Consider the following 23757-nt stretch of genomic DNA (forward strand, 5'->3'; position numbering starts at 1 on the left):
ATCCCTCTGCTGTCAGGTCCCACTTGTTGTGTGAGGAGGAGCCCAGGCAGAGATTACAAAGCTTTTCAAGGCAGGTTGGGAGTGTTGACTGAGTCCTGTGAGGTGGCACTGCATTGCAGAATATTTTGCAGACATGCTGTGCTACAGCCCTCAGCACTGCTAGCAGGGGGTCGTGTTCTCTGCTACCATAAACTGACATTTTTGCAGTTTTTGACAGCTCTTTGCAGTCTGTTCTGTGCTACCAGTTTATTCCAGCAGGGAATAGAAGATAATAATTCTGAAGGGTTCTTATAATCTATCAGTTTTGAGGGATACAGGTGAAAGATGGAAATTTGTTATACTTGCCTAAGTAGATCATTTACTCCTTAAAAAGGATGTTGTTGTTAAATAATTTACAATGTGAAATTTAACATTTCTATGGACAAATGAACATAGAAACCTACACTTTTCTTTATACTTCTATTGAAACAGTGTCATCCAAGATGAATATTCACAAGGGCAAAGAAAAAGACTAAGTTTATTGGATGCCATCCTAATGCCTATTATAAGAGCTGGTGAAACAGGAAGTGCATTACTGTTATTTTAGTACTATTCTGAAGAGTCATACTTAATTGAACATGTCAGTCTTGGCTGATACCACGCTAATGAATAAAATTTTGGGATAGATTTTCAAGAAAAATTGTGACTGGCCTGGCAAATTAAAAGTTACAGCTTGAATTCAGTAGAAGCATCACACACTTCAGAAAATGTCGCCCATCCATCTGTCCAATCACTGTGAAGTACAAATTCTGTATTGTGACTTGGGCTGTTGTATGACTGCCCCTCTCAACTCCCTGCTTTTTCCCTTTTCTTTCTCTTAACATCATGGTGTGCACCTTCTCATTTTCTTTTACTTTGAAAATAATTCTTTTTATTTCCTGTCTGTGAAATAACATGGGTTGTCTTACTTGGCCAGCTGTCTTACTCTGCTCTAAACTGTGGCTCTCCCTTGTTTGCTCTCAGTCCTTCTTTCTCTATTTGTATCTGTTTAAATTTCCCAAAGTTTTGAAGTGCTGTTTTCAATAGGTGTGGCTGTTGGACTTGCCTACTGTGGTGCAGCACCTCATTTGTCATAACCAATGGAATCAATGCCTGTGAAGTGATACTCATCTATTTTTGTTCCCTTCAATACTCACACAATTTCTACTGTCCTTTCCTTACCATCTCTGCTACACCTCCCCATTCTTGGTGGTGTGCAGAACATCATTCTTCTGGTTTTCTTCCATTGTTAATCTGTATAAAAGCAAGTTGTGTTGAAGTGTGCAGTTTTGTTTGTGTGGGTGAGTGGGAGGCGTTGACACAGCCTTGCCCTTGGCTTCAGAAACAAGAAACATAGCATGGACAATCACCTTCCCAGGGACTCACACCTCTTTGCTTTTTGCTCCTTGAGCTCATTTTATGTTGGAAATTCAGATCTGCTCCTATACAGGGATGGGTCTCTAGTTTGTACCCTGCAAAGTGTGGGGTTTTTTGTAAGTTTGTTTTACAGTTTATTTTCTCTCTTCATAATACGATGCTGAGAATTATTACAGGTTGCACTTCCTGCAGTTATTCAGCTTACTGACTATGAAGTGCAGTCATTCAAATACAGAGAACTTTACCATATACATTATGTAAATCACCCATATAACATCTGCTTTATGCTCATTAAAGTGGTTGGAATGGAGATGTTGATTGGTGTAGAACTGCATAATAAAACACTTCTTCATGGTGTTTGCCTTGCATTGGGGACAACCAACAAAATTCTGCTTCAAAGTTTGTACTGTTATTTCATAATTACTTGATAATAGTTACTCTGAACAGAGGGGAGCAAGACTGGAAATGTAAGACAAAATAAGTTTCTAAGAGATAATTTTAAAAGTTCAGAGTGCTCCTGTATACTTTTAATAAAAATCTGGGGTTTAGTACTTGTCATGTTTATTAGTTCATTCTGTCAGACTACTCCTGTACTAATTTAATTATAATATAGCTTCCTTTGAAAAACATATTAGGTGTTAAACAAGTGTCCCAGCAATAGGTGTGTAGAAAGCAAAGGAAATCAGTAGTTCAATTTGTAAAATAAGGCCTTGTTATTGTTCTAGTAAAGAAAATAATACATATGACCACTTCAGTATCTTGAGTAAATGATAATTTATTTGTGGAGGATACCTTTACAAAAAGTAATTGCTCTAATAAACAGTAATGAATGGTGTGTTTATCTTAAAAGTTGCATGAACAGTTCCTGAGGGTGCTAGGGCCAGACTAAGGTCTAAGGGTTAATCTAAAACACAATGCTTTAAGACCTGGTACTTAGTGTCAGGAAGAGTTCTTCAATATTTATTTAACATTCTTTCAGGGTTTCCATCCTATTTCTTTGGCATTTTATTGCTTGCTGATACAAATTATCCATGGTTCACTAATCAAATGAAAGTGAAACAGGCTTTGAGCAATGTATCTTTAGGGGATGCCCATACTAGACCCACAAACATTAAGTCTCAGTTTTTAAGCTTACAGTTCTATTTTAACACTTTCAAATGTCATGATTCAGTTTTGAGGAATTATGGTCTTTTCCTGTGAGGGAAAAAAGCATTCAAATTATTTATTAAATTTCCAGAATTAGACTTCATATTATGTACACCATTTTAACAGCTAATCTAAGTAATTCAGTTTTAGTTTCTGCCTTGTACTACATAAAGGAAAAGAGAAAAACTTTCCAGGTGCTGCTTCATCTAAACACAGATTATTGAATCAAAACTACTGCTGCTCCCACCAGTCTCTGTGTGTTTGTGGAGGAAAAAAGAGGTGGTATGTAAAGTCTAAAGCACTTGACCCAATATGTTGGTTTTACTTGGGTATTTGGTGGAGATGCAGAGGAATTTATATGTCCCTGAACACCCCACTGGTTCAGTCTCCAGACATTTACTTGTCCTTACCCTGCAAAAGGTCCAGTTCTGAAAATTCTTGAGCATGAGTTTATAGAACTCATGCTCATGAAGTTTGTCCTTAGCTATCCTGCTACCACTTCTTAGAGTCAATGGTCCATGGAAGAGGAAGATACAGTGCAGGTAGACCAGTGGTTTTTACCTCCCTTTCCTTCATGATGTGTAATTGCAGGTCACCTTTCCTCATGGTTCCTTACTTGTTTAGGAGTAATTCGGTGGCCTTGTTTATGAGCTGATCTTAGGACATACTTCAAAGTCACTCCGTGACAAGTGGATAAGTGTTCATATGTACTGAGCTCAAATACTCAGTCACCTGTTGTGACCAGGGCAGTTCAAAGTTTGGATATGTAAAATTGTGACATTTGGGAAGTGCAAAGGTGTGCAGAAATTTGAAGGTCTTGTTAGAAAGTCAGGCCTCTGGTATCTTTTTGAATCTCCCAGTAAAAAGAAATCTATGATTCAGCAGACTTTTTAATGAAAGGCTAACTTTTATGAATTGGCAGCCTCAAGTCTGCTCATATAACTGCTACACTTTTTTTCTGCATAAGAATTTCCCTTGCATACACAGCAGAAAAGCAAACAAACACAATTCTCTGTTATTTCCCTGAAAACCAAAGTCCTCCTTCCTAGCAAGATTAACTTGTTGACTAATCTTAGAACAAACACTTTATTTTAATCTGTCATTGTTTTCTGCCTGTAGTTTTAGCAGAGGTTAGAAAAAGGCATTCATTCAAGTGATGGCGCATTTGTTTTTCCAAAGTCACATCAGAAAATTAATGCTTTGCCAAAAAAAAAAAAAAGAAATACAGTATTTCTTTTAATGCACCTATAAATAAAGTCTTAAAATCATGTTTTGGCCCAGATGGGGTGTTTGTAGCATAAGGTACAAGTCGTATAATTTCTACTATCTGAAAACTGCTTAAAAGCGCTCTCCTTCAGCCATGGCGTGTATTCCACACCTGAGGTGAAGTCACTCTGGTCTCTTCTTTGATGTAGAGCCATTGGAGTGCTGACTGCCAGTGTGTTTGTGCAAGTCTGTTTGCTTATACAAAGAACTTATTTAAGCTTCTCCACCCAAGAAATTCATGTTGATTTTGGATAATCCCTGGGCGATTTTATTCTGTAAAATAAATAAATAAATCTTTCCGACTTGTGATGCAGCCCAGCTCTTGCACATTTTGGGCTGTTAGACATGTAGCATTTGTTTTGGGGAAACATGAAGTGACACGAGGCGTGGGCAATTTTATGTTTGTCCAGATGTCAAATAGGATGTCTATTTCAGTATTTCAGGGTTGTGTGACACTGGAGCTTCACCTGAGGAGTGTGGGGTTGGTCCATGGTGCGAGTTCTGCATGGAGATTACCAGACCCCACACTGCATGCTCATTCCCCAGTGTGGCTTCTCTAGGAATAGTGCCAAGGTGATTGGGTTTGGCAATAAACCACTATTTCAGAAGAAAAGGAAAGGTTGTACTGAACAGCTGAAACAGTTCTCTGGGGTCAGCCTTGGCTGTCAGGACTCACTGGCAGTCTCAGAGGGGTTCTCTGTGTGTGCAGCACAGGCCAGTAGCCAAGGGAATCAGAGCATCCTTGCTCTGAATGTGTGAGCAGATGCTCTGGGGGTGATTTGGCCCGCAGTAGAATGAGTGTCCATGATCATCATCAATCACAACTGACCCATCCATCCAATTAAAAATCACTTCTGCAGGCTCAACTCTCCCTAGCTCCCTTAAGGAAGCACTGGTGCACAGACTTGAATTGAGTGTTCTCAAGTCTGGACAAAAGCAAGGAGGTAAAAGCCATTGTTTTCACTTTGTTCTGAATCCCCAGCCCTGTCCTTCCTCAGGGTTCTTGCTCTGGCAACACAGCTGTTCTGAACAGGCACGTTTCTACTGGGGCCAATAGCTTTGGATATGTTGGCCAGAATGTCTACACTGCTATTTATTAGGTAAATAAACATTAAATTAGGTATGTAATGTCTTAGCTAATTAACTGTATTTGTCTAACATAGTTAATCTAAACTTGGAAAGGATTGAGATGGGCTTAGACTGTCTCTGCTGTGCTATTTATTAATTTCATGGCAGCAGTCTTCAGCAGCTCTTTTAGCAGATGCTGAATTCGTATACGGAAAAGCCATTAACCTCGTGAGACTGAATAATACAAATAAAAATTTGTCTTCTTTCCTCCTTGGTATTTGGGGTCTTGTCAACCATGAAAAGTTCTCTACAAGATTTATACACCTACTTTACCTTGTTTTCCCTTGCTTTAACTGGAAAATAAGCTGAAAACACTTATTTTCAATAATTGAAATGAAATGTAAAACATTAAAAGATGTGCTGATAAACTGAGATGGCAGGGCCTGAGTGAAACAATACAGAAATGATAGCAAATGATTACAAGGGACAATTGACTCACTCAACTCAACACTATATATGTTACCAACACATATATATTGCAATATCTGTTGTAATATAACTTACTCTTAATATAACTTACACTTTCACTTGTTGCTCTTGCCAATGGGCCATCATGTTTCTAGTATGCTGGTGATTTTTGTGTTACATATACCTGTAATTAGACCTGGGATGTAGACCACCAATTCCTGCATGAGGCTGAGCTGCTGTGTAATTTAATGTAGGAAAGGCAGCTTTTGCTAAAAGTAGAAACTAAATTTAAAACCAGTGTTTTTGCCTTAGGCTTTTATTTAGGGTTTTGGAAAATAGAACAAACTCTTTGTTTTCCATTACATGCAGAAAGCCTAATAAACAAAATATCGCTTCTCATCTAATTTTGCATTCCTTGGGTGTATTTTGCTAAATGCTTTTTTGTTTTGAATAAATTGCTCTAAATTATGCTGGGATATGACCATTGGTAGTTTTAGCAGAAATACTAGTTTAACTGAAGAACAACTTTGTTGGGACTTTGATGGTAATTATTTAAACTCAGAAAAGAACAGTCTTGAGCAATTATTTTGCTTCTAAAGGGTATGTTTCCTACAGATAATCAAAAAGGTGATGTAGTGCCAGCCCACTTGGGCTAAAAATTAGTTCTGTCACTATCAACCTCCCAATAACTTCACTACAGCAGTGTTAGTAATCTTTAGTATTTGAGGTTACTGTCCAGTTGCCATGAAATTTACTGTGTATGAATTAAAGCACTGACAGCCATAATTTGATAAATGCTGTTCACAGTCATAGGCAGTTAACTCATAGTTACCTCTTTCCTCAAGCAGGTGCAGAACAATCTGAAACAGAATATGATTCTGACTTTCTTGTACAGTCATTTTTCAATGCATTTCAGTCTTTTTAATGTATTTATCTTTACAATGTCTTTGCCTGATGGACCCTTTCTTCCACATCTATTTTTCACACAAGGGGACTGTAGCAGAGCTTGTCAGAAGACACCAAGTGGGAAGTTAAGCACCTTACTGGGCCAGCTGGGGCTGTGTGTGCACTCTGTTAGCTGCTCCTGTGTTGTTAGAGGTGGGTGGATTTTGCCAGCAGCCTGGGAGCCATCTGTAGGGCCATGGCTCAGTAACTTGCTGGTCCCCACTGTGTGTCCAAACTATGCTGCCAGGAGGTTTAGCTTACTTCAGGCTAAAACTGCACTGCTAGTCAGCCTGTAAGGAGCATAAAAGATCAGAGGTTTAATCTGTAGTGTGAAACTGAATCCTGAGATAATAGCAAAGATTTAAGAGATTAAGTGATGTTAGTAGCACTCCATCTTGTCTAGATAATCTAGGGGCATTTATTCCTTCATTCTTTTTGTCTCTTTTCTATTACTCTTTTTAGTATTACTTCTTACAGTCATGTGAGTAGAGTAGTCCACCATAAAGTGGAGTGGTGTATCCTTAACTTTGTTTAGTTTAGTGGATAAAGCACATTTCTAGCAGATGAAAAAGCTGTGAACCCCCTTAGACTGGGGAACTTCAGATGCATGTCACCCTTGTAATAAGCAAGTTAAAGATGCCTGAATTGCTGCATATTTTTACAGACACCAGTTCAATTTGTCTTGTTGACTGGCCAGGAAGCAAGGAGCCAAATCCTCATCATGATGGATTGCCCAAGCTCCTTTAGAAAGTCCATGGCAAAGCAGGAATGAAATTGTACTGTAATCTAGAACTTTGAAGCTCTAACTTGATTTTCCTCTTTGCAGCTGAATTGACAAGGAAAAGAACCTGCCTTAACAGGGATATTTTATGTAGGTACTAATGTTCTGTGTTAACATACAGGCATTTTCTCTTTTTCCTCATTCCATGGGACAGGACATTTTTGTGCAACTTTAACACAGGATATTTTTAATATCTGAAGGTTGCTAGTGCATGATGCCACATATGGTACCTTGTCTTCTGTGGGGATGGACTAATTGCTGGGCAGTATTGCTGTTGTAGGTCCTGATCTCTCAATGTAAAGTTGGATTGATTTAAGCTCATCCAATGCCCTGAGTTTGGTCTTGTTCTGAATGAAGGAGATGAAAATAGTGGATGATGTGCTATGAAATCTCCATGTGTTTACATACCTTGTGCTGGTTCCCAAGCTACACATAAGGCTTTACATCCCGTGCATGTGATTTATCAGTCAGTATTTTCCAGTGGTGGTAACTGAAAATTAAATTTTTAGGTCTGGTGAAGTTTGGGTTTTTGTGTGTTTGGTTTATTTCAGGTTTTTTAAAATTAATACATGTTTTTATTTCAGTGTTCTACAAAGAAGAGGGGCAAAAAAAAAAAAAAAAAGAAAGACCTGCCTGAAATTTTATTCACTGAACCAAAAGACTTCTTTTCTTTTATGTTTCAGACACAGATATTAAGGAGCTAGAGGATGTTTTTGGACTTAACGGCCAAGTAGAGCATAAGCTGAACTTCCTCAAAAAGAATGTATCAAAAGATATAAAGCTGGTACTGATTGCTCATTCTATTGGTTGCTACATCACTCTGGAGATGATGAAACGAGCATCAGAACTTCAGGTACATGAACCTTCTGGAGTGGGAGTTGCTTTATTAGCAAAGCAGTGCATGTGCTCAGCCTATGGCTAATGCTATGTATTTCCTGTGGAAACTCTATTTTGTTATACACAAACAAACAGAAAAGAAGGCTTGATCTTAGTTGCATATAATAAAGCAGACTGATGCAATTCTAAATCTGAATTTGGATCTTTAATGCCCTTGGAATATAAATAATTAATAATGATGAGACATATTTATGACTTCCTTGCTCTCATCTTTAAATAATTTATAAGCAAATCAGTAGATATTTGCCAATTGCATTACGTGTTACACCAAAAATTAAGAGTGATTGTGATTTTTATAGTGGTCTCTTATCTTGAGGCAAACAGATTGCTGGTTAGATGTGGGAAAATGTATGGGAATGAATAGTAATATAAATTATGAGGAGTACTACTATGAAAGACACTGTTTTTAAAATTTAATACAAATATCACTGCTTCTGCAATTCAGTCTTGGTTTATGTAACTCAATGGGAGTGAGAGCTGTAACTGCATGTTCTGTATATCTGAGCATTTTCCTTTGTCCCTGTGAGGCAGGGTAAGAAGGCTGAAGCAGGACCATATCCTTGCCCTCTGCAAGTGGCAAACTGTGCTCAGGACCAGCTGTCTGTTAGTGGCTGATAAATGGAGAATAGAGAGTTTTTATTCTTAAACATTCACTCTTGCTAAAATATTGCTTCTTCCTTTACTTTATAAAATCTTCACTGGAAGGAAGTTCCATGTTAGTGGTGACATGAAGTCTGGGGTTAATATATGCCTGTGGTTAATACATGTAATGTATGTGGTTAATATATGCATATCCACTGCTTCATAACCATTTCCACCATTAACTTCTTCCTTTAAAGGTGAAAGGAACTAAAAATGAGAAACATGAGGATAAACTGACACAAAATATGTGCATTAATTTGTTCAAACATGCCAACTTTTTGGGAGTCAAAATCTTTAGTCTTTATTGCTCGAATGATTTTATCTGCTTTCAATTAAACTAAAAATTGTTGAGTAACATTTTTACACCTGGCTCACTGGATGCTGGCAGCTTTTTGTCAGTATTTTGAAACATAGGCATCTTTGGGACCCTCTTAGACCTCACGGTGCACTGTGTGCATAAAGTTAATATATGGCAAGCTACATTTAAGATGCATTCAACAATAGAAAATATTTGTGTAAGCCAGAGTATTGTGCAATCTTTGTCCCTTTGCCAAAAATAAGTTAACTCTTAGGTTTTATAACATATGAAGTGTGATAATAAGAAACTTGTGTTTCCATCTCTCCCTTTATTTTTACTGGAATATTTGATTCCCACAAGATTTTGAGCACATGTGTATTTTAGTAGCTAGATCATTTGATTTTATATTTGTGTAGTTCTTCGTGATATTTTTTCATTATATGAATTTTGGGTTTGGTCTTTAAATTCTCTGCTTTGCTAAGAGCCTTTCATTATTTACAATTTATATTCTGAAATAGAGGTTAATTTGTTGCATTTTTTATTCAAATAATTCAGTAAACATTTATATTTGGATATATAAACATATATAATATGTTTAGCAGATTTGATTTTTAGAATCACACAGTCATAGAATTGTTAAGTTTGGGAAAGATCTCTAAGGTCAGTGAGTTGTTAATGCAGCACTGCTGTGTTCAGCACTAAACCATGTCCCCACAGTGCCACATCCACATGTTTCTTGAACACTTCCAGGATGGTTATTCAACCACTTCCCTGTGCAGTCTGCTCCAGTGCCTGACCTTGCTTCACTGAAGAAATTTTGTTTCACAATTTAAAGCTCTTCTGTAATCCAACCACATACAGACTAGATTGTCACTCCCTAAGCATGCATCAAAAGGAGAAAGTACATCCCCCTTCTCTCTCCTCCTTGGTTCCTCTCCAGCTGTCAGTTGTCACAGAATTACAGAATCATCAGGGTTGGAAGAGACTTTCAGGATCATCAAGTCCAGTCATCAACCCAGGAGCACCATATTCATCCCTAACCCATATCCCCAGGTGCCTTATCCAATATGCCTTTTCAACACTTCCATAGACAGTGCCTCCACTACCTCCCAGGGCAATTTATTTCCATGTCTAACCACTCATTCAGTGCAAAACCAATTTCTAATAACTAATCTGAATCTCCCTTATGCCATTTCCTCGTATGTTTTCCTTTGAGACAGGGCAAAAGAGACTGACACCCATGTCACTGCAGCATCCTTTCAGTTGTAGAGGTCTCCCCTGAGCCTCCTCCAGACTAAAAAACCCAGCTCCTTCAGCCACTTTCTATAAGACTTGTCATCTAGACTCTTTACCAGCTTTATTGCTCTTCTTTGGAGCTGAGTGCTGCTGCTATCTAGGGCCCCTGTGCTCTGCAGCTAAACGGAGTACTGCATTTTTTCCCTTAAACTTGTGTGAAATAATGCTTTCCTCTTTAATTAAGAGAAATGAAATAGGAATTGCCAATTTATTCCGGCATGAATTCAGTTTTGGAGCCCATCCCCATTTTCCCATTGATTCTCAGGGAGGCTTCCATTGAGTGTTCTTTCAGGAGACCCATTAACACAAACTTAGTCTTAGGTTGGTGCCTTTAACCAAGTCTGATTAGTAGAGAAGGGCACGGAGGTTGCATCCATACTCGTAACTGAGCGGGGCTATGGCACAGATTTTAGCACTGGCACAGTGATGCTTTAAACTTGTCTTTAAGTGACTCTGTGGCCCAAAGGAAGTAGCAACTCCCAGCAGCACTTTTACATGGTTCTGGGCTTGGCTGAGGTCCAGGACCGTTTCCAGTAGTTGGTTTGGATGCTAGCATCCTCTTTGGAGGCAGGAGACTCATCCATGTGAGCACAGACCATCCCATGCCCTCCTGTTCAGTGAAAAGCTCCAGAATAGTTCCTGGCTGCTCTGTTTTCTGGCTCACAAAAAACCACAAACACTTTCCAGTTGTCATGGTGGGCTTCAAGTCTTAAGAACATTCACCTCTCCATGGGAAGTAGAGCATCCAGATTTTGCCAGACTGCTAAAAAATTCTGGCACTTGGAAGGAAAAAAATCAGCCTCACTTTGTGAAGATGGAAAACTGCAGTAATGTACAGCTTCCTTGATACTTGCTCTTAACCTCATAATCTTCTTCGCTCTTTATTCAGACAACAGAACTGAAAAATGAAGCTCAGTGACAAAATTATTTTCTCAGTTGTTGGAACATGCATCTGACCCATAAATATGCTACATCCTCCAGGCATTCTATTCTAAAATGGAACTCCTTACTTGGAGAATTTCCTTGTACTTTACTGGCAACACTATTGAGTGTTTCCTAACACACTCCATTTGATCATTAATTTAATCAAAGATTGACAAGTTTCCTTGCTAGTGAAATTCATTCTCTTACAGCATTACTCTTTCATTTGCAGTGATGCTTTTGAAATGCTAACACCTTTGTGGTAGTAAATTAACTCTTGTTGGTGAGTACAATATCAATATTGCTCTTCCTGTAAAACTCATTGAAGAGGATGAGTTTAAAACCTCTGAGTATTATCAATTTAAGCAAATTAAATTTCTGTAATATGTAAATCAAACCCATGCGTTGCTACTGTGTCTCATGGTGTGAAGAAATATTGGGTATTGCTGGAATTTGTTGATTTCATAAATGATAGCTAAAACCACAGAACTTGGAATAGTTGTGCATAAAACAAGGAAACCCTGACACATCATTTCTGTGCACATACTGATTATTTAGTTTCAGTTGCTAAACACTTGATTGTGAGTATGGGAAGCACTTTCATAATGTTAGGAAAGAGAAAACAACCATGTTTTTAAATATGGATACTTAGGAAAACAAAGTTCTTTACTGTGGAACTACTGGAAATCTACAGGATTTGTGAGATTGAAGGAGGGGGATTTTTTTAACAGTACAGGAACTACTAAGCATGTCTGACCTTTGAGATCGTAGGGAATCTTTTCAGCAGGATTAAAGGAAGGGGGAAAGAATATATGAAAGCAGTGACAGTCATTCAGTTTCTGTTTTGCTGAGATTAGAACCTAAATATGTCATCCAACACTCATGGTGTCACCACTACAGAAAACACCATCTGAAAGGATAGCAATGTAGCAGGTTGTGACTAGAAGTTCTTGTGTTTTGTGGAAAGAGAGAAAAGGTGAAAATATAACCAGTCATGAGAGAAAAAGGAATATAATTTTTTATACCATATTTGAAAGTTTCATTTGATGTAATAGCATCTGATTCCAATGTTGATTACCTAAATTAGATGTCATGGTACTTTAAACAAAGTCAGTTTATATAGCTGTTGTCTTGGTGAATTAACTTCTGATGGTCTCACTGTCTATAACAAAATATGCTTAGCAAGGCATATTTTTAGCCACCTTGAATGCTCCTTTTCAACAGTAAGCTTATCTCAGATATTTTGAAAAGTACAGTGAGACTGCATAAAATAGACAAATATTATAGAAATATCTACTGAGAGAGGGAGTAATAAATATATGTATTTCTTGTTAGTTGCAGGCCTAAAATAAAAAGTGAAAAAAATCAGCATAAAAATGGGTAAAAGACTTAACAGTAACACAAACTCAGTGACAATATTTGTAAAATTATTATACTGGGGGAGAAACAGATGGCTATGCTTAGCAGACTTCGCAAGGGAATTGGTGTACGTTTCAGATAAATGTGTATCTTGTGAAGAGAGCTATGATTTTCTAGGCCATGATATAAAACTAAACTGGGTCTGGTGTTGTTTTCTTCTTCAGTCCATCCATCCACATACATGAAATACATATTAAAAGAAACAGCAAATGGCATTGGGCTCATATACACCCACCTTCATCCCCCTTTGCAAGAGGAAGCAAGAAAAGACTTACTCTGATACAATTTTACACAGATTTAAACATCAATATAAATTCAGCTGCCGTCAGTGAGACGAGTGTGTTGGTTTAATTTTATGGGTGTTTTAAGTGGGTCTCTGAGTTGGATTGTTTTTATGAGACACAGAGAGAGATTTGGCAGTTCTATCAGTTCTTGATGTATCAAGTCTTCGGAAGCATATACAAGGAAGCCCAGGCGGTCTGAGACAGCAATTGAAATAAAATTTGCTTTAGTTGACAGTTTACACATTACAGAGTCTGCAAAATCCACCTCAGAACTCTGGATAATGCTTTGGGCAGTATCAGTAATTCTGATGGAGCAGGCAGTAAAGCAGCAATAGGAACGTGGGGCATATGCAAACGTTCTGCAGCTCGCTCGCCTGGGAAAAGTGAGGGAGTGCAGATGATTTATTAAATCTAACCAAATAAAATAAATTATATATTGTAAGATACTTTATTAAATCTAACCAAATAAAATAAATAAGATACAAATAAAATAAAATAACCATCAAAGAAGTTGCTACAAAGATTTGTAGAAAGATTTTTTTTTCCTAAAAAAGATAATATGAAAAAATCTTCACATGAAAAGCTAAGGCAAATATAAAATATGCTCTCTGTTTGGGTGGGAGGCTGCAAAATAAGGAGATGGGTTCATGGCAAACAAAGGTTTTTAAGGGAAATAGTAACTTTTGACTGAGAGACTCATAAAAAGCTTGGATTTAAAATTTCAACAAACCTTGAAAACACCATCGGCGAAAGGCCGATAACTGCAGAATGAGGTTGAAAGTGTCAGCTCACCCAAGAGACTGCTAGCAACCATTATTTTCACTGGCTTGATGACAGACCCTAACCCTGAGTGATCCAGTTATATTCTCTTCTACCTTTCCCCTTCAAAAAAAAGCTTTAAAAATATAAGCTGTAAGAAAATGCAGCAGTCAACAGGCAGACGGCTCTTTTCTGTAACCCTCAATGGACACAGCCTTTGTCAGCAGGAGCAGGCACTGTCCATTGCCATGTGCTGTGTAGGTCTGCTAGAAATTACTTCACAGGCAAACAACCCCATCTTGTAATACAGCGAATAAAAATGTTAAGTGTCTCAAGGATGCAAAAAAAAAAATTTAGGAAACTTAAAATGAAATGAGATAAACCCTGTTGAATGTGATACAGCTCCTAAGATGTGATGTGCCTGAGGGAGGTTTAAATTTTAACAGTTTGCCATGTGTATCCATAGTGTACCTTGTGTGGTTTTTGAAGTGGGTGAGGCAGGTAGGTGTCACCTGCTCTATCCCATATATCCATGGGGAATAATGGATTAGATATACTTCAGTACTCTCTTGAGCCAAGAAAATTTGCTGTCCATAAGTGAAGATGAGATTGGTAAATAGCAGAGTGATGATTTTTGCAATTAAAAGACAGGCTTGACAAAATCAGCAACACTGGATCTGTCAGCTTGTAATTACCAAGCAGATGAATGATAGCTTCTGCTTTTAACACTGATCACATTTTAAGAGTGAGAATTCAGAGTTGATTGCAGCATTGCACTAAGATTTCCTTAGGATTTGGATCTTAAGCCTCTGATCAGAAGGCCTGAGAAAAGGCTTAATTCCCAAAATTTTCTGTGAAAAATTATGTTTTGTTATTATTGTTCACTGAAACTTCAACTTCTCTCAACTTGTTTAATATATTGGCTTACTGCTCAGTTGAATATAGAAATAATATGAAAAGCAATATTTTGATCTGTGATGATTCAATGAAGTAAAACTTAAGAACAATCATTCTGATTTCAAGAGACTTGATTTTTTTTCATAACATTGCGTTTATTTCACTGCTAACGAAACATCTGATTTCAAGTGCATGTAGTCAAAATTCTAATACACCTATAAAAATTATTTTTTCTAGGAAGTTAAAAGACATTAAAGTAGCCAAATGTATAAACAGAAAAGAAAGAAAAATAAACTGAAAAGTGGAATCTATGATCATTCATCAGGAATCCAAAGTAAAACATGAGAATGAGGCGGAAATGAAGGACTAAAAATAAAAAGATGGTTAAAATGATAAATGGCAGAATAACAGGATTTACTAACTACTTTGAATTTTTACAGATTTGTTAATAAAATCTTGTTATTTTGAATCTCCAGTAATTAGATTCATATTGTAATAACTAACTGAAATGATTGTATAAAAATGAGGGAATTGAAAGCAAGAAGTGAGTTTCAAAAACAATTAGGATTTCTGTATTTCTGTTTTAAGAAGAGCTCAACTCAACACCCTTCTACAAGCCAGATTTCCAAAGAACATTTTATGCTGGGAGGTGAGATCTTTTGAAATTCTGCAGATGTGTGCACATAGCTCTTGAAAATCAGAGAGTCATCTCTTTGGAGAATTGGACCAAATGATTGGAATTCAGTATATGTTGCACGTAGCTTGAATTTTTTTAATGTTTTTATATGGCTGTTAATGTGCTTTTACAGAAGACAACAGAGCCAAAAATCTAGCAGTTCTCATGCTGTTTTAATAGGTGAAGGATAACATAGCCAGTTAGGATGCTGAAGAGTTGTTCAGGAAAGGAACAGGTGAAGGGATATTGTATCGTTTTTGAACATAGACTTTGCAAACATAGTTAACACTTTGAGCTCAGCTTTAGCTCTAGTAACCAATATCTGTTCCTAGAAGCTCTATGTTAAAATGGGATCTCACTGCCAATTTAGAGCCCTCAGCAAAGAAGCTAAGCTACTTTGTCAGCTCTTGCCTCATGTTATACGTGGTACAGTTGCTCAAGCCATGAGGAAGAACTTGGCTTGGAACTTTATAAAGGAGGTTACTGAAGATGGACAGGGTTGTAATTGCAAATATTTCCTTCTCTGCCATATTGTTCATTTGTTCATTGCACATGATTCATGGTGAAGCCTAGGGGTACTTCTGCTGCTTTGGTTCCTACCCAAGAGTGGTGTGTCCTGTTTGAAGAGTTCACTGCAGGAGTGAAAGGAATCAGAAAAAGACACAAACTTCATACCAAACAGTTATAACATCTCTGAGCTTAGTTAGCACATCCATTGCATTGAAGGGCATTTTCAATACCCTGTGGAATTAAGTTTAGGCAAATACTGGAGATTTTTTTTTTTCTGTATCACTTTAGTAGTTCGTTGATTGCTGATTATTGTAGGGGAGTTTTTGCCAATGACACTATTGATCTTTTCAGATACCTGAGGATGTGTTCCATGACCATAAGGCTCTCTTTAGGGAACTAAACCAAGCCCTAGATTTCTTCTTAGGAATCCCCATCTATACTCTTATGACTTAAGCTATCTTCAAATTAAGTGTAATAGAAGTCGTCTTCCTTTTCTATTTGTTTCAATGTGTAAGTGTTTGAATACTTAATTTCTGGTGTTTGGATGCAAGTCTACTTATCTGTGGCATTTGTGAAAAAAACTCATTGGAGTTTACTCTTTTATGTGGAATTGAGTGTTGAGTATACATTTTAGCACAAGTTCAGGAAGGACAATGTGTTTAATTAACTTATTACCTTTGAAGTCCTGTAAGAAAGTTGAATTTATGTTAATGAAAATATGTTTTTAATAACTTTGTTACAACATTTTTAGTCACTGGAAAATTTAAGAACATTCCGCTCCATTTCAAATTCCAAAACAAAGCATAGTTTTGTATAAGGAGCAGAATTTACTGAGTCCTAATTGTTTTTGAAAACACTGAACTTCTGCTCCTCTGTTTTAAAACAGTAGTATGACTACTGCAAGTGTATTTTACTGAAATGGAAGGTACAAACCCCAGTTCTCAATAAGTATAATTTAAATTGTGACTTTTAATGGCAGCTGGCATGGCTCAGACTTTTTACCTGCAACTGGCAATTGAAAGATACTCTGCAAATTCTTGTTTTCAGTTCCACTAAAACCCTTACTTACCTGATAACCAGTTTTATTTGTGTGATAAATTAGATATGATAATTTTTCTCTCTTAGCAGATTCCTGCATATATTCAATTTGTTATAATAATTAAGGCTAGCAGTAGTCTCTAGTATTGCTAAGGAAGGAATTTTCTATTTTTCCCTTACTATTTAAAATCCTAACAGTTCTGGAAAGATGAAAGCAAGGATGGAAAAATGAGCTGAGAGAATTCCTAACTCCCTTCTCTCTCTTTTTACCTTCTTCTGATACCCTGACAAGAATTTGGGATATAAGTTCTCTCTCAAACCTCAAATATTCATGGTTTCTTTTCATTCTCTGACAAAAATATGAACTTCTGCTTAGTGTATACTTCCTGACTCATTCATCCTGTTTTTCACTGATATCACAAGGCAGAGCCTTACTGTTCTTCTTTCTCTGGGGTACATCATTAAGCCACTAAGTGACTTTAATTAGTTTAAATGGTAGGGGCCTGAACTCCTTCCAATATTCAATACCAGCTTAGCTTGTCTAATTCCTAACCCTTTGAGCTGAGAAAGACTATGGATCTGGTTTGACTGGATGCCTTTTTGAGGGCTGACTTAAGTGAGTGGTAAAATGAACCGCTTCCAAATGTCATGAGTGGAGCACTTAAAAATACAAGTCCAGGGATCTCAAGGCACTGATGGAAAATCATGGCCTTTCCTTTTCATCAGCAGAATGAGATTATAATTGTAAAGCTGGTTTCTCATTTACTTTGTTCAGCTCCATTTCCTTAAACTGAATGGATTGTCACTGAGATTTATTGGTAGGTATGGCTGTACATCTATGGCTGTGAAAGCAGTTGGTTCAAGACAACACAAAGTCTGATTCCTAATGTTTTCTTTTGGTTGAGCCACTTCTTCACTTTGCTGGTTCATCCTAAGTGGTAGATGTGCCAGAGCATGTGGACAAAGGTCACATATGCCAGTCCCTGTGCCATAAGGGTACCTCTAGATGCAATGTGGTGATCTCACGGGAGTGCTACACTGAAAAAAACCCCACCCTGTTCTTCCAAAATGAAAACGGAAAGAATTTCTGCTGGAAAGTGGCAGCTGCATTCTGACATTCATGTAATGGGAGCAACTGAAAGCTTTATGGCGTGTAACTGTGACACTGCATTCCAACATAAGCTTCTCCCTGCCCTTCTTCCAACCAATAAACTATTCTTCCTCTCTTTTCACTCTCACCTCTTCTAATCTTCTTCTGTTTATATGCTTTAATCATAATAGCAACAAATCCATCCCTGCTGGTATTATCACACCGTTGCAAATTTTGGCTGTCTCCTTTGGCACTTCCCTTGTAGATGGAATGACATTGCCCACTTTGATGGGGCTTAATTCTCTATGTAAAATACTGCCCTGTCAATGAATATTTTCTCTATTAAACTATTTTCAGTCCAACAATAAGATACAGATTTTTGGGAGAACAGTTTTTTCATTAATACCTTAACCCATAAAGAGGCTATTTTTTTTTTAATTCAAACATTTTGGGCAAGTTTTCAGTTACCCAAATATTTGTAGTACAGAGTAATTTGCATTTCAGCCCTGTGAGACTTATAAATGTAATGAACAGTCTGTGTGTTTAATATTTTTTATATTTTTAATAATTTGCAAATAGTTCAGTACGTAGAGCTGACCTGTTGAAAAATAGTTTGCAGTGTCTGTAGAGAATACTTCTGAGACTTTTGTGTATTTAACAGATTCTGAGCTTCAGCTGGAAAAATTCTAGGAGTACTTCTTACTGGAAAATATTTCAAGTAATGTGAAGCAACAGATAGTTTTTTCCTGTGCCATGACCCAGTTGTAAGGTGAGGTACGGAAAGTCCCTCTCCTATTGCTATAAAACAGGTTTCAGCATTGGAAGTAAAGTACACAGAAAATATTGATACCTGCTGAAAGGTGTGATTGAAAGTGTATTTATTTCAAAGGAAATTGTCAAACGTCTCAATTTACTTGTCAGTCCAAGAGATTAATCTCTAACTACCGTGATCAGTGTTTTATGGTAGCCGTGGTCCTCATCTGTCTATCCAAGAATAGATAAGATAGTCTTGGTTTCTAGAGCTGGGAATATTGTGTCTTTGTTCATATCTACATGGAGTGTAGGCTGTCACATTTAATATCTGGGAAATGGTCCTTTGATCAGAATTTATTCCTGGGGCAGAATTAAGACATATTAAATTTTTGAAAATTTTGCCACTAGTTTCAACAGGAGCAATATCACACACCCACCTGTACTATAGGTGCAGTCCCAGAGCAGCAGGAGTACTCACAGGGACATTGGGCACAGTCTCATTAGGGCTCTTCTTTTTGGTTACTGTGTTTGTGATCACTGTTGTCAAAGATGATTTCTTACTCTCAGCAGCTGTAGCTGGATACTGCTGAGATTTCCGTGCCTCTCACTTATCCTCAGTTATCCTCAGTTACCTTTGTCCCATTCCAGTTCTTTTGTAATTAAACTCTGCAGAGCAACTTCTACTATTCTCCTAATAATACAGCACAAAGTTAATACTGTGGAAGCCTGATGGTGACTTGTGTTTTAGCAGGACTCTTCATATGGAGAGTCCAATGAGTTTGGATGCAGGACTCCGGTGCATAAGGCTCAGAATCAAATTTATGCTAAGTCAGTGGAAAGTGGCCTTAAAGTAGACATAAATTTAATCACACCTCACCTTGGTGCAAATGACACTCAGATCCACATACCTAAGGATGTAATCATTGTACCCAGCACTGTATTTGTCATTACACTGGAGATCATGATTTGAAATACAAATACATTAATAAAAATGCTGGTCCTTGAATTTTGTTTCCATCCAAGTGGAACTGCCAGGAAGCACTGGAGGCTTGGGGTCTTACAGGTGTACTTCAAATAAAATTGAATAATGTATGTTAAATAAAAAAGGTGCCAGGACATGGAAAAACCGTGTGATCACTGTAGAGTATTTTAAACAGATGCAAATTTTACCTGCTATATATATCATCAGGTAGAAGCTAAAAGAAAATAGTAAAAAAATAAGCAAAAGTTTTAATCCATTTGAAAAAATGTGTGGATTATAAATATTTTAAAATAGTTGGTCAAATTCAGATGTTGAAGGAGGTATCATTTATATTATAATATTTGATATATTGAATGTAAGAAACAATAAGTTAAATAACATAAAAATTCAGTTTGTTGTGCTCCATTGTAAAGGAAGGTACCAAAAAGGAAGATACCAAAAAACCTTATGGTCAGGAAATATGAACCAGCTTACACAAAAAGGAAGTTTCCCTTAAATTTACTTCACTGTTTCTTAGCTTACATTTCTGCCATTTGCAAATAGTGACTTTGTCTGATATCACTGAGGTCAGTATTGTTCATACAACTTAATTCTCTTAAAAAAAATCCAAATACAACCTTACATTTTGCATCAGTTGGTGCCATTATAGAACATTGTGAAATTATGAGAACTGAGTTATGACCAGTTTCACAAGATGGGTCACAGATGCCCTGTATCTTTCATTATCTTGTATCTTGAAGGAAGTTAATGCTATTGAAATGCTTGGAAACAACATACTTCTGAGGTTTTCAGGAAGATTTATATGTATGTTTTTTTCTTAGAGAAACCTCTCAGGAAGTATATATGTCTATATACACTGTTTCCTGAAGAGCTGATATAGCTGATACTTCTTGCATAGGTCCAGACAGGAATGGCTAAAACCATGGGATATGTGGTTATATGAATTTGTGTTGTCCTGAAGCCAGCCTGTTGTAGTCTCTGGAGTTCTCTCTTTTATAAATCAGGAGAATAGAGACCTGTCTAAGTTGACCACCTCCCTTAAGGTCAGTAATAGTGATGAAGTTTTTTAAAGGTGAGAGGGGTCTGCATGGGCTGTACCTATGATCAAACAGAAACAAGAATGGTTTCTTCCTCAAGCTGAATTGAATATCCCAATCTATTACAGTATGCTATAAGTAATTTTAACTATAAAGACATAAAGTTAATTCTGAAAAAAGGAGAGTGCATCAGACACCAAGAGGCAAAGACATCCTTAACATCAAAGGTAAATGGAAAACAGCACTTGGACTGGAAACAGCCCTTGTCACACAGCCAGCCTGAGCTTAGGTTGTGAGTAGTTAATGGAAAAGACTGTAAAGAAAGCTAAGAGAGTACATCTCTTATTGTGGCTGTAGATGTGCACTATGTAGATATTCTAAATATCATATATATATATATGTTTGTGAAGTTTAATTATTATTATTATTATACCTAAGATGTTCATGGACTTTTCCATAGTCCACCAAATATTTTTTGTCCTGATGTTAAGTATAGCTTGATGATGCCCTCATCTGCCTTCCTTGGAAGCAGTAAAAAATGACCACAGGTAGAGAGGTAGCACTGTAAACCTGTAGCACTGTAAACCTTGTTTACATGCTCACAGTAAAATTCATTGAGTATTTGAAATCACATAGGAATTCTCCACCAACACTGATTTCTGTGTTTTGTTTTGGTAGCATTTTCTTTAGGCTGAAAAAAAAAACCCTTTCCTGGGCTTTTAAAAATATTTTAATTTAATGAGTTCCATATTAGAAAAGGGGGCCCATGAGAGTGATAGTGTTGTGAGTCTGCCATCTTCTCATCCTGTGCTGTATCATCAGTTTTGGGGGTTTGGATCTTTTTCCAAAGCATCGTAAAATATGTCATTGAGTGCTGGAGAATTTCTTACAGCTTGATGGGAAGGAAATACAGAATGGTTGTCAACTGGGTTTAATGATCGATCTTGTGCTGGAGTGTTGAAAAGTTCATCTTATTAACAGAATACGTTGAATTATAAGTATTTTTTCCATGGTGTTCTCAACTTCACTTTTTTTCTGATTTTTTCTCTTTTTTTGGAGGAAGGGTGAAAGCTTTAGGAATAATGTGTGATTGGTTTTCTCCTCCTGAAAGGATATAATTCTTTCCTGAGCATAACGCTGCAGACATTCTGCCAGCTTGCTGTGTAACTGAAACATAAATACATTTTTAATTTTTGAATGTGTTAAACATTTACACAAAAGAAGGAATAGTGGGGAAAAACCCCTCACTTTTTAAGTGAGCACATTTGCTTTTCATCATTCATTTAGTCAACATCTGTAATATGCAGTCCCAGGGCAATGCACTTGCATGAGAAAAGTTGAATATATAAGTAACATCATCAGGCTTTATATTAACTAGTTTTTTACAGCTCCCTGACACAATGTTCTGGTTTGGGAAGTCCAGGCTGTCTGTACATCCATGTAAGGGGGATTTCTCTTTCTTGCACCATTCCTGCTGGTTCAACAGTTCAACAGCAGGGACACTACACCTTGATGCAGCATAAAAATTTGTGTCAATGCAGACTCCTGATACCTGCTTTAGCATTTTAGATTTTTCATTTCTTTCCATCACATTTACTTATGTCACTTGTTCCACCCATAATATTATTGAGTATCCTTTGCATTTATAACCCTTAAAATTTTGTGTAGGTATGATTCTCCACCCCATTATCTTTTTGCTCCCATTTTGCCATACAATTAATGGGGTCTTTTTCTCTAAATATAACCTCTTCCAGAAATTTTATCATCCAAGCCCCTTGTTAATTTTAGGCTGTATTTGTGGCTCACTCTTGGTTGAAATCTTTCCATTTAGGATGTAGAGCACAGGATGCAATCTGCATTATCTCCCAGAGGCAGAGCTTCCTCTGGCATTTGTGATGTGTTTCCTCACTGTGTCTAATATGGAGTTGCAGAGCTTCTGTCTTGTTTGCTTTCTGCACCATATCATATTGCAAACTTGCATCTCCCACTTGTCTTTATCACTGCATTACTTGCCAAGATTTTTGCTACTCATTCATGCTTTAGATTACTTTTACTTAGCATATTTAAAAATAGTAGTAGCTTCTGAGTTTGTTATGTGAGCTGAATAATTAAAATACCAAATTTAACTTAACCTCATTATTACACCACTGCTTTCCAGTTCATGAGTGGGGTGAAGGTGGGTGTTGTTTTGGGGCTGTTGTCGGTGGGCAGGTATTTTCTGAACTTCTGCTTAGGAAAACTGCCTTAAACATCATAAAACAGACACCCAAATTGGATCTCAGAAAGGTGGCTTGGCATGTACTGAAGCACCATATCCATGTAAACTGCAGTCTAGCTATAAGAGGTAGTGACAGTCAGTATGAAATACCTCTAGCTTCTTGCCTTATACTGCCTATCTGCAATTCGAAGATCAGATCTTCAGATATTCACCTGATATCATAGTAACTGCATGTTTTCAGTTTTTACAAAAGTTATACATTCTGGTCTTCTTTCATTGCCATGTTAAGGGGCACCAGTGTATTTACAGTGGTTTTAGTACTAGAGATCATACACTGCTGTGGATGGGCCTCTTTAGAGAACACTTGCTCAGATGCTGCTTAATGGTAGCATTTTGTTTCCAAAATCTTGTTTAGAAGTGTGCCCTGCTGCTTCTCCCTGGAGGGAGGGGTCTCATTTGGTTCTATCTGATGAAGCTCCTAGTTAGAAGTTGTAGGTCCTCTGTAATTAGTGGGAAGCAGATAATTCTACTAGAAAGTGTTTTTAGATCACTTGATATTTTTTGAGGATCTGTCCATGACAGACTTCAGTTGGGAGTCTTGGGTGATTTAAGTCCTATCTCAGGAACCTCAGTTTAGAACCAGTAGTGAACTTTGATAACACTGAACTAAGATGGACTCTGAAAGGGTGAAGGTTTATTCTCAGTTATTTTCCCACCATTTCATGGTGCAATTTCAGCAGATACCTTTAACATCTGTGTTTGTAAATGCATACACAGTTAGTGATGGGCTGTTCTTTCTTTGCTGAGCATCTGATGAATGATCCCTTGATAACAGAGGGGAGATCTTTATATCCTTGCCAAGGTTGCCCCACAGTGTGTTTAGAATCTCATGCAGACAAAACTAATTATTAAATATCACTGAAAAGGTCAAGGTATTTCTGACTAATTGAAGTAAATATGCTAAACATTGT

General features: G+C 37.2%; 1 protein-coding gene across 1 annotated transcript in view; it reads left to right on the top strand.

The window, feature by feature from the left end:
- The window catches only part of LDAH (lipid droplet associated hydrolase), a 113398-nt gene that overhangs the window by 40750 nt on the left and 48891 nt on the right, over positions 1-23757 (top strand). The window contains exon 4 of the mRNA XM_058020106.1: positions 7753-7922. Coding sequence (XP_057876089.1) covers positions 7753-7922 — 170 coding nt within the window. The remainder of the gene's footprint in view (positions 1-7752; positions 7923-23757) is intronic.

The sequence above is a fragment of the Melospiza georgiana genome, chromosome 3, assembly GCF_028018845.1.
Source record: "Melospiza georgiana isolate bMelGeo1 chromosome 3, bMelGeo1.pri, whole genome shotgun sequence".
Classification (NCBI taxonomy): domain Eukaryota; kingdom Metazoa; phylum Chordata; class Aves; order Passeriformes; family Passerellidae; genus Melospiza; species Melospiza georgiana.